Source organism: Dysidea avara, chromosome 9 (genome assembly GCF_963678975.1).
Source record: "Dysidea avara chromosome 9, odDysAvar1.4, whole genome shotgun sequence".
In the NCBI taxonomy this organism is placed as follows: domain Eukaryota; kingdom Metazoa; phylum Porifera; class Demospongiae; order Dictyoceratida; family Dysideidae; genus Dysidea; species Dysidea avara.
The window spans coordinates 10,894,509-10,906,498 of NC_089280.1; the positions used below are offsets into that span (position 1 = coordinate 10,894,509).

The 11,990-nt window shown below is 36.5% G+C and overlaps 1 protein-coding gene across 1 annotated transcript; it reads left to right on the top strand.

The window, feature by feature from the left end:
* The first annotated feature begins 1,050 nt into the window (after positions 1-1,050).
* Positions 1,051-11,060, top strand: LOC136266091 (annexin A7-like). The gene is made up of 2 exons (XM_066061055.1): positions 1,051-1,296; positions 10,340-11,060. Exons 1-2 carry the CDS (start codon positions 1,287-1,289, stop codon positions 10,891-10,893), a joined length of 564 nt encoding a protein of 187 aa, XP_065917127.1. The 5' UTR covers positions 1,051-1,286; the 3' UTR covers positions 10,894-11,060.
* Positions 11,061-11,990: the final 930 nt, after the last annotated feature.

The window sequence follows — 11,990 nt, forward strand, 5'->3', positions numbered from 1 at the left end:
GCTTTTGAGAAGTACACTAGCACATCTGGCTAGTAAAAGTTCCCGTCATTGAATAAAATCGGCATTTTTGACGATTTTTGACAGCCGTCGAGCTCAGCCGATGGCAAACAATTTTGGAATTCGATGATATTTGGTGTGGTAGTAGTTGGATCCATGCCAGACCAGTTTGACCTGGGAGGGTTACTTTAGCATCGCTACTGTGTGCTCTAGTGGCATCGAAACTTTTTTCGAGTCTGAAATTTCATTTTCGCGATGCTGCGACTGGAAATTGCTCCAGACAATGCAGCCACTGATGGTTTTAGTTTAGAGTACAGTTAATAAGAAAGGTTGAGAGTGCGTATTGTAGCTTTAAAAAACATTTCCTTAAAGATATAGCAAAAAATCTCGTAATTTGTAAGCATATTCGCCGATTTGCACAAAAAGACGTTAATGAAAAATAACGCCAATCTGGCATTTTCTAAGTGGTACCTAGCCTAGCATTTGTGGGTGGTTTGGTAGTTGATTTTCGGAGGTCGAAATTTTACGTTGCGGACCCTACCTTAGTATGCGCAGCTGCCATTTTAATTATTACGTAAACACTAATCACATGACGAAATAAATGAATTTTTGTGGCTGGACGTATGCCTTCGTTTTCAATGGCTTCAAAACCACGACTTCCAGGGTAACCGCCACCTTAAACAACTGTTTTCCATAAACAAAGGATATTATTATTATTATTATTATTAGCTAACACTTTACAGTGACCATGCAGCACTGAAGGTCTACAGCAACATGTGCTGCAGCCTTTAGGATTACCTAACCTAATTTCAAGAACTTAGACTTAATGACTTATAGCTGGAAAGGTGCAACAGAAAAGGGGCCAAAGTAAGGAAAAAAATCCCTCCAACCCCAGGATTCGAACTGCAGGTCACCCAATGCATAGATTATATAATCTATGCTCAATGTCTAGTCGGGACCATGCACACTCAGTCTTCCTCCAGGAAACGCATGCACTAGTTCGGCAGGAAGTCACAACTGTTGAGGTATAACTCTCGTTGTGGTTGGTGTCACGTGATTCGGTGTTAAGTAGCTACAGATGTTAAAACCGAGGAGTTCTTGCTATGTAGACTGTGATAACACCTGCAGGGTCGTGGAAAAGGCTAAAGAACTTACAAATGCTGCATGCATATCGGTTTTAACATCTGTAGCTATTTAACAACGAATCACGTGACACCAACCGAAACGAGAGCTATACTTTAACAGTTGTGACTTCCTGCCGAACTAGTGCGTTTCCGAAGTTATTAGCTATGACAACGGGTGAGTAAAGAGTTGTTTTTTAATTGTGTGTGAGTGTATGTGTATGTATTCCATTTTGTGCGGTTGAAACAGCACGTACGATGACTGCGATCTAGCTACGACATGTTGTAGTACATAACAACAACAACAATAATAATAAAAATAATAATACACTTCACTGAACCGAGCGCCCCGCAGTGTACATCGGTACAGTACTTACTGCCATAAATTCTATGGCACTGCACTGACAATCATGTTATATGATTAATGCATTCTGCATACAAACACATGCAGGGTTTAGCTATAGGTGTTCTGTGTACTGAGAATGACTTTCATCGGCGGGTTCCATAGATCGTATATTCTTCGTACGATCTATGCCGGTTCATAATAATTTTTTTTGTAGACTGTCGGCCACTGTAAATATAATAGCTATAAAAATCCGGCTAGATATATTATATTCATGCATGCATGAGGTTAAAACGAGGCCGTATAGATGAATGCTAGTCTAGTCTTTAGGCGCGGGTGGTTATATACATCATTGGATTGGAATTTTGTAATTTTTTAGTAGCTAATATATACTAGAGATAGCTAGTTGCAGATATGTAATGCAAAAGTTTACCACACTCCTCATACTACACCAGTAAACACTAAAACCCAATTAGCTATATATAGTCATGATTTTTAAGCACCACAAACACATCTAATATAAAAGGGAGTGGAAAGCAAGCAGAGGTCAATGTATAAAACCATAGGAATTTGTGGTGTGCCTCTTTATAAATCTCAAAATTTTCTACATAGGTTGAATTTTTATGAATATTTACAGAAACTACTAAGGCTACTCCAAGAAAATAGATTGTTTCCAATTTCCTGCTCACATGCAAATTCTCTTCCTTATATGGTTTTATTCATTATGCTGTAAACTGAACTTTTATTCATTATTTATCACGTGAATGTGTATGGCAGTTGTACATAGGCACTATTTCTAGCAATAACCTTAGGCCAATAATTGTAAATTACTTGTTTCCAATCCTAGTCAGGCAAAAAATACCATGTGGGTGGGAAGCTATTATTTATTATATTGCTAAATCTATGATTTAACATCAAGGATATTAAAAGGAATCCATTAACTCCTAATTGCCTTTTCTCTAAGATTTAGCAGATACGTAAGATTTATTGTGATTTCACTGGGATTCATCATGATTCAAATCTCATAGAAGGTTAGATTCAAAGTGTTGCAGACCCCTCATTTTCTCTGAGAGCATGCATGCAGCCACCAAACCTTGAAGGCTTTTATAGAATTTGCTGGCTGGGTGTATCATGCTTGTGGTCATAACACTAATTTAGCCATCAACTGCAACAGTATGAATTTTTTCCATGTGTCCTACACACATAATAACAGATTGTCAAATGAGTGGGTGTTCATTAAAGAAATCCGCTGCTTGTAATCCTGGAATGAATTCAAACTACATAGTTGTCCATGCTTTTTGGCACTAAAGAACATCAATAACTCACTACCTTTCCAATAATACACCATGTGCTCACACTAGTACCTATAAACAAAAATAATTAGATCACTTGACTATCAAATGCAATACTAAATTTGCATGCGGCTCTAAATTACCATATGGGCGGGGTGACAGGAAACAAGAAATCTACAATTGGCGGCCTTATTTAGAGTCATAAACCCATGGGGCTTTTATACAGTATTTCATGCCCTTAGTTTAGCTCTATAATAGCTGTTGTGTGGGTCATGGATTTAAAAATTAGTAGCATAGCTAATGAATAATGAACCACTGGCCCACACAGTTTTGAGATCAATGAAATGGGAAAAAATGAATTTTCTTGGAGAACAAAGCCATTCAAAGTTTACCATATTGAACTAGCCATTGGGATTGCACACCTAATAACATTTACTGATTTTAGCAGAATTCCGCATTTCTACGACATGGTAAGGCCAAATATGCATGAGAAACCCACTAAAAGTTGGTTTAGGAAACATGGTGTCTGTTTATGTAGGCCTACAGAAACTAGAACAAAGCCATTCTAAACTAAGTTACTCACGCAGCACTATTCTTGAAGTGGCTCTCCTTAACTATTGTCTTTAAACTGAATGGCCTGCTCTAGAGCAACAACTCTTCCTACAATTCTCTTGAATTACTGAAGTATTATTCATGTACACATTGTTCCAGACTGTATTTTTTGTATTTAGACTAATTAGTTTAAGGTGAATTCCCACAGTCTTGGTAATGAATCCCACAATACATTACGCATTGGACAAAGGTGCTGGGCCCACGTATCCACTGCAGCTACAGCCATGAAAATAAGGTGGAGTATTCCTTAGAGGTATGTGAGTAATTAGCAGACTGTTTTTTTGTGGGTACCATTACATGATGTTGTGGGTGCTTCTGTGTTTTTACACAATTTTACATATTTTGGGGGGCATGTCCCTTTCAATATTAATGCACTGATTATTAACCAAATAAATTCAATATGCTCATTATTTCTCATCACTTTCCACCCTGCTGTTAGCTCAAAATTCATTTTTAGTATAATTAACCATGTTCGCAAATGTTTCACTGTTGAGATAGACTAGCCATCACTGATTTACAGGAAAGAGAACATTTCTTCCTGCTCCAGGAAGATGATAAAGTGTAGGCATAAACTTTTAGAAGGCGTTTGATAAACCTTGCTGTAACATAACCTGCTGTTGCTGTGATTTTGTGTACCTCCTTCCACAATGAAAAATAACAGCATGCACCAAAATTAAGGAAGTGGCTGATGAGTAACTGGTAATTTACTTTGCCTGGCCTGATGTTGGATTTATAGCCAGCAATCTGAAGGCTGGACCCCTAACTCTGAAGTGCTAGGTAGGTCACATACTACTGTACATTGCCTAGTAGTTCTGAGAGATGACTTTACACTGATTTTGTAGGTATGGTTGTGCTATATCAATTATCAATCATCACAAAATTAATAATAATGCTGTAGTACTGATGCTCCAAGTACTGTATAGTTGGTACTATCCATCACACAACCATTACACGGATGCTGTGAATCACTACTGACACTATTATAGTGAACCTCTCATTTAACAGACACTTTGATTTTGATGAATTTTTACTGGTTTGTTTTAAGAGGTAAAACTGCAGGTGTATAGGGACCTCAGAACTGTCCTTTATAAGGAGGTTAAATGATGTACAATGTTTTTTACATGCCGGAAGGTCCTTTAAGCTGTATATGCTTTATAAATGCATATGTAGACATTTATTCATGGCTTCTTCAAGTTAATTTAGTTATAGACATAAAAAAGCATCCCATTTTTTAACATTAGCCTTCTATCAGTAAGTAGGTAAATAGGGATACTCTTTGCAATTACACCATCACAAAAGAAGCTGTTGTGGCTAAGCGTAGTTGTGGATCTAGCTACATATTATAATTATAGCCTACCATAGCTATAAATATTTACAACTGTATAGATTTTAAGTGTGTGTATATATATATGATACTAAAGTTTCAGACAGTTAATCCCTGAACTTTCTAGCATGAAATAATGACTGCTCTATTAGAGTATTTGAATGTTTTATTAGAGTCTTCTTAGCAGTTTTTTAGCCAGCACTCCTACAAACATAATTATCAGTAAGATTTCACTCTTAGGAGGTTTACACCCATCCTTTTAGCTACTTGAGAAGAACTACACCCTTTTCCATCAATTATGTTGATGACCAAAATTATGCTTGCAAGTTATCCTATAATTCTGGAATTATATGCACAAAATTGGAGACCTATAATTCTTATAATTATGTGTACGTGTTATGTGTAGGCCTAAGCAGAATTATTTGTAGGGACCCGCCTATTGTGCTCAAAATTTTACCTATTATGCTATGCTGCACTGCTCAAAAATTTTACCTATTTTATATGCTCAAACTATGCTCAAGCTTTATGCCTCATTTCCCATGTTTTACTAACAAATTTACAGTTATGGGCACATAATAAGTGGCTGAAGTACATCTTTGCTCTTCAAAATGCAAAATCAATATACTCTAATAGAACAGTCAGCTGCCTGATTGTTCTATTAGAGTTATTGACTGTTCTATTAGAGTATATCGATCTTTTTCTGTGATATTTATTTTGACTATCAAGGATTTGTAGTTATGGCTCAAATATTCTTCCTATTATGCTAGCATTATGCTCAATGCTTTCAGGCACCTATTATGCTCATAATTATGCCAGCATAATCGGTAGCTCCCTGATTATTTGTTGTTATTCATCAATACTGTAATTATCATAATGAAATTCCCATCCAACAGCCCTACCATAATAACATTACACCAGAACCTTGCTATACCTTGCATTCTGTTTGGCTTGTTTAAAAAACTCAAAGGTTGGAATAGTACAATGCAAAGGAAATCAGCATATTCGTACTGCACACAACAATATCGATCCAGGACCAAACTATCTGAACTATAATTCTAAACTATGTATGTATAATTAGCAAAAACATGCTGCAATTACTGTAGCTAAACATATACTATAATGGAGACCAGTGGTGGAGGAATTAGTTGATATGAGGGGAGCTGGCCAAAGTAAAGAATCTCTGGCAGCAGGGGGTCTGGGGGGCCAGAAGCTGTAGCCATTTAACTTTCACAATGTCTCAAAGTTCACCAAAATAGCAATTTTATAGGTACTTTTGGCAAAGCTTTTTAGCTGTTGATTACAGGGTTAATGGACATAACATTTATAAGCAGTACAAAGCAGCCTATAGCCACCTGGAAACACTTGATACAGTGGTAAGACACCAACTCTTAAAGTAAGAGGTACCTGGTTCGATTCCCACTGTAGACAACTTTTTTTAAAACTACTTTTTAAGAACACATTTTTATGAAGCCCTTGACTGTTTTATTAGGATATTTAAGCGTTCTATTAGAGTATATCAATCTTTATCACGGTTTTCAGCCCCACTCCAAGAAGGATAATTTTGGTGTGATATCATTCCTAAGCCCCCCTCAGAAGCCCCCCACCGCCTATGATGGAGACTCATAAATTTCAGCACAGTGGGACTTAAATTATATCCAGACCTTAATGCACTAGCAAACAAAGCAGAATGGTAAATAAAGGGTTGAAGTCTCTCTACTCTTGTTAAGGTTACGGTATAGTCACGGGCAATCATTCAAAATTTTGAATGCTTATCGATACTCTTTGAGAAGCTCATAAAACCAGTCTAGCAGCGTGAAAGGTTTAAATGAAGGTGAAGCCCTTCATATTTAATGTTTTTATGTAGCTACAGTGTAGTTTGAGGCAGGTGGAACACTACAATTTGTTGTAGTAACACAAGTAAGCCAGCCTGTACATCACTCAACTCCAGCTGTCACTACCATGTTTTTCCGCCGCCAAATACAGCAAAAGCTGTAGGCTCTATTGGCATTTATGGGGTATAGTGATGCTGTATATTAAAATTATTAGGTCCTGTGGAAGCGTTTTTGGCGTGTTTCTTCCCAGTGACTCAGATACAAACCTTTAAAGAGCTTTTCACTTGAAAAAACTACTAAAAGTTCAACAAAACGTCTATACAACCAGTAACTTTATAAAAAATGCTTCCACAGGACCTAGATATTTTAGTTGTTTAGTCACTTGTGTTGAAAGTATAAGGATTCAGTAATCTGTTAGTCTGGTTTTTGGCGGCGCGTTTTATAAAACATTGCTCTATTGTGGACCACACACCCAAGAACAGTCGTTGTTCTACAGTAAATACAAACAAGCACAATTAGTTGTATTGCTAACACAACACAGTTGTTGAAATTATTTATCCCTGCTTGGTTTAAAGCAGGTTTTGTAATTTGTTCCGCCCACGCATTTTAAACTATTCTGTAACCTTAAACAGAATACATAGCCTATGATTGAGATTGTTTGAACGATTATACTAGTCGTTACAAAGACCATTTGAAAAATCTGAGGCTCCTTCCTTTAATGTACATATTTGAACTTCAAGACATACTGTTTGCTATTAAATCTATCAAATCACCAACTAATCAGTTCAACATCAATAACTACATCACTTTCAACTCTACCAATACTAGATCAGGCTCCAGCAACAAACTGTTACCTCAATATCTTAACAACACATCATGACATTCTTATTTTCATCATTTACCATCCCTGTGGAATGCCAAACCAATTCTAGACTTAAACATGTCAGTTTGTTTGCTGAATCTAAACTGAAATCATATCTGTGGGATCATTTCCTGAGAAACTTAGATGAGAATAACAACTGCACTCTACATTACTTATGTCCATGCTCCAGATGTCACCAAACTAAACCTCCAACTACCAATTTTATCCACTTATAATCTTATCTATGTAACTATGTAATTACTTAAGTATTTAGTATTAATTGTACGTATTTTATGGTTGTTGGTTACTACCAACAGACCTTTGGTGTTTTTACACCATAAAGCCTAAATAAATAAATTAAATTAAATAAATAACAAAGCAACCTCCCCCCTGCATCCTCTCCTATCATGATTTTGTTATTGCTCTCCGCTTCTGGTTTGGGATTCTCTTGTTCCCTTTGTCGCCTCTTTGTACTTGCCTATCTGTCATTGATGAATTTGGGGACCATCTTTTTAGGTTGCTCTCATGGTCCCTTGCGAATCCAATGTCATGATTCCCAGGTTTTTGTGGTACATCATGCTCTACTTCAAGATCACCCTGGGGTTCTTTGTGAACAAGGTGCCTCAACCTCTGATCATTCTTGTCCAGGGAATATTTACCACCCAAACTTCTGCCTTGGTCATCCTGCTTACTTTGACCTCTCTGTCAGGTGTATCACACAGTCTGCCTCTGCTGCTTCTCAGGCTGGGGTGGTTGCTGCTGCCGGTGAGAGGGCTAAGGATAACCAGTACCTGGACCGTGTTAACAACACTGGAGGAGACTTTATTCCTCTTGTTTGTGAGACCTTTGGTGTCTGGTCTCCATTTGCTCTCTCCAGCCCTTTTTCAATAGCTAACAGATCTACAGTTAGGAATGGTTTGCCCCTGAAGATTGCTAGAAAATAGTTGCCGCAGCAATTTTCTTTAACCCTGTGGTGTTATAATGCCAGAATGATTCTTCGCCAGTATGGTCTCTCCTCAGGGGATGATTTAGATTTTGGTTAAGTAATGTAATTATACTTAGACCAATACGAAATGCTGTTAAAATTTCGTCGTAAATGAATAAATAAATAATTAATGTTTGAGAAAACTATGAGGCCTAGAGACATAAACTAACCGGGGATAGATTCGTCTGTGAACAAAGGCACAACCATATAATCGTTGTGTCTGTTCGTGCTGATGACTTTAACATATGTGTAATTCTATATAATGCCCAGTACCACACCCATGCTTTAATTTCCGAATTCGCGAAGGAGAAGATTGGCAAATGTCCGTGAGTGATTGCAGGAGAGCCAGAGGCCACTTTACACGTAAACAACAAGATTTCAAGTATGTTTTAATGTTTGTAACTGTATTTTGAGCGCTCCAGGCATTGGTTGTTCTCGGATACCAGCTGATGTGCTCATGAACAACAAGGTAAAGAGTATGTTTCAATGTTTTACTTTTATTGTACATCTCCATTCTTCACCTGGCTTGCTAGCTGGGATTGTTTTCTGTGGTTGTCAATGGTCTGTGATCTATAAGATGAATTGTTGCATTTACAATAATCTGTAACTATGTACTGTATGTTGTGTAATGTGTATGTATAATAGTAATAATAATAATAATAAATGTATACTTAATGAAGTTTCCGTAAACCTAAATATATGGTGCAATCTCATTTTATTTGATTTGTAATTTGTTTTTGCTACAGTGGGTGACAGGAAACAAGCAATATACTATAATAATGATGGCCTAAGCCTGACAATACTTTCAGTCTTTGTATTGGGTAAAGCACTGGCGCTGAGAAGTTCAATTCTCAAAAATTACGAGTACAGTTTGTTGTCACGACTGCTACCTGCCAGTGCTTGAAATGACTATGGACAATACATTGCATATTTCTGTTGTCCAGATATTGTGTCTGAATAACCCAGAATACTTTATAAACTGTATGTTTGACTTGTGTGATGGACACATGCAATCTTATTTAAGCCTAACTTAGTCTTGTAAAGTTTTTCAAAAGCTCCAATCTTCATTGATTTAGTTATCACCTCTTTCACATCTTCTTTTTAATAATGAGCACGTAATTGTATAGTCTTGAGTGTACTAGATGGTTTTTTTAGCACAGGAGCTTATTGCTTTATAAGTGCTCGTGCCTATTAATTTGGCACATTTCCAGTATATACCAAAGTTGTTCTGATATATCCCAAGGCAATTGCATCACTTGTGCACTTTTAAAGTTGTCAGTGAAACTACCTTAGAATTCAGCTTTCAAAGCCTATATAATACTATGTGATATATCAAAAGACTATCAATATCGTGATAAGTTTTTGATATCGTTTGAATTTCAATCAAATATTCAATATTCTACTATAATCATCAATATAATTGAGTTATATTTGATAAAGCTATAGCCTTTTGGTGTATAAGCTAGTCTGTTATGTGCAATTTAGCCATTTAAAAGTATAGCCGGAAAGTTTGGCAAATTCCAGACTAAAATCCACCAAATCGTTTTCCAGTACAAATCTGTATTAGATACTAAAAAAAATTGCCAAACCTTTTCTCACCAAAATCCTATCACAGCAAATTTGCCAAAGTTTCCGACTATATAGTAACTGTAATTGAACTGTAATACTTTCTTATTACTCTTTGAATTTGAAATAATCAATTGAGTTATGGAAAATTTCTGAGTGTTGCAAAAAGAAAATTATTACAATTATTTTGTGAAAACATGTGTGGATTTTGGAAATATGGAAGATGTCACATCTTAGGGGTTTATTTCCATCCAGTTACTACCAAGTTATGAATGGTGTGTTAAAAATCATTTTTTGATGCAGAGATTTGTCTGTCACACACTGACATCAAGTTCCCTTGTGTACCTTGTTATCTTATAGCCGTATGTATGATTTGATTTATCTGTCTTTTTTTACTGTATATAGCTCCATCTCCACATGAGCAGGGATCTGGATATCCTCAACAAGATCCTTATTCCTTTTCTCAAAGCTATCCACAACAAGATCCATATTCTCTTGATCAAAAGTATCCTCAACAAGATCCATATTCTCTTAATCAGCTGCAAAAGCACCCTCAACAAGATGCATATTCTCTTAATCAGCTGAAGGAGCGTTCACCTCAACAAGGTCACCCTCCTAAGCAAGATCATCCTCCCCAGCAAGAGTATCCCCCTCAGCAAGGGTATCCCCTTCAGCAAGGGTATCCCCCTCAGCATCTTCCTCAGCAAGGGTATCCCCCTCAGCAGGGCTATCCACCTCAACAGGGATATTCCCAACAATACCCACAACAACAACCATCTGGAGGTCAACAACAACAAAGTACCAATGTAGTTGTGGTGACACGGCAACCACAACAGCAAGTAATACATGTGAGGGAGAAACCTAAAGTCAATCACACGTTGCACTGTTTAATTACCTTCTTCATTTTCGCTCCATGGATTTTTGTTTGGATCATCTTGTGTATAATTTATGGAGTGTGAACTGCTGACTGACTTGACACCATGTGTACCTAGGTGTATACTTAAGATAAGAACTAATGCTATTATCATCATTTAGTAGCTGCTAAGGTACTATGTTAGTAACAATTGCCTGTACTATTAGGTTTGTTTATATAAATGCTACAGAGTTTAAAAGGTATGGGGTACTTCTGAATAAGATGCTATTAACAACGTTACAAAAAAGTAAACAAACAAGTATGAGGAAACATTAGGAATTTTATGTTCAATTAAAGATCATAGAAACTAAAAGTAGGGAAGCAAGGGAGGTTGCCTATACATCTGCAGATATATTAGTGGACATTTAATCATTAATTCAGTCATGGGTATAATTATATAGACTGAATCAGGGATTAAATTTCCACTGGTATATCTGCAGGTGTAGGCGACCTCCCTTGTTTCCCTACATTTTATTTCTATGATCCCTAATCGAACTTAAAATTCCTAATACTTGCTGAATGCCAATAATCAGATTTGCTTCCTCAGTGCTTTGAATGCAGAACCCAACCCTTTGGTTTTTGTAACTTTTGATTTTTACATTTCTCTCCCTTACTATAATTATGTGAGGATATTTTAAAACTCTCACAATCAATTCATTGTATATATATGCAGCACAGTCCAAACTAAATAAGAAATCATAATTTTGAGGTAAAATGCTGGAAGGAATTTTACACTTGTGTAGGAAGCATGGTTCCTACATATGTAGAGCTTTATTGAGAACTTTTGTAGAATTTTGTATGAAATGTTCCCACAGAATTTTGTAAGAAAGATCCCTACACATGGCATAAAGTGTAAGGCATCTTCTTGCAATGTAGGAATAATTCCTACAAGTGTAGGAATAATTCCTACAAGTGTAGGAATTGTTCTTATACATGTAGGAATAATTCCTGCACTTCCTACACACATTATGTCATGTGTAGGAATTTTTCTTACAAAGTGTGGGAAGAATAATTCCTAAACTGTTGAATTCAGAAAATTTGCTGTGTTTTGAGAAAAACTTGCCACAACTTAAAGTTTTGGCTTCTTGTTTAGTTTGGAACATGTTATCATTATTTACTCAGGATGTTATGCAGTAAGGATCA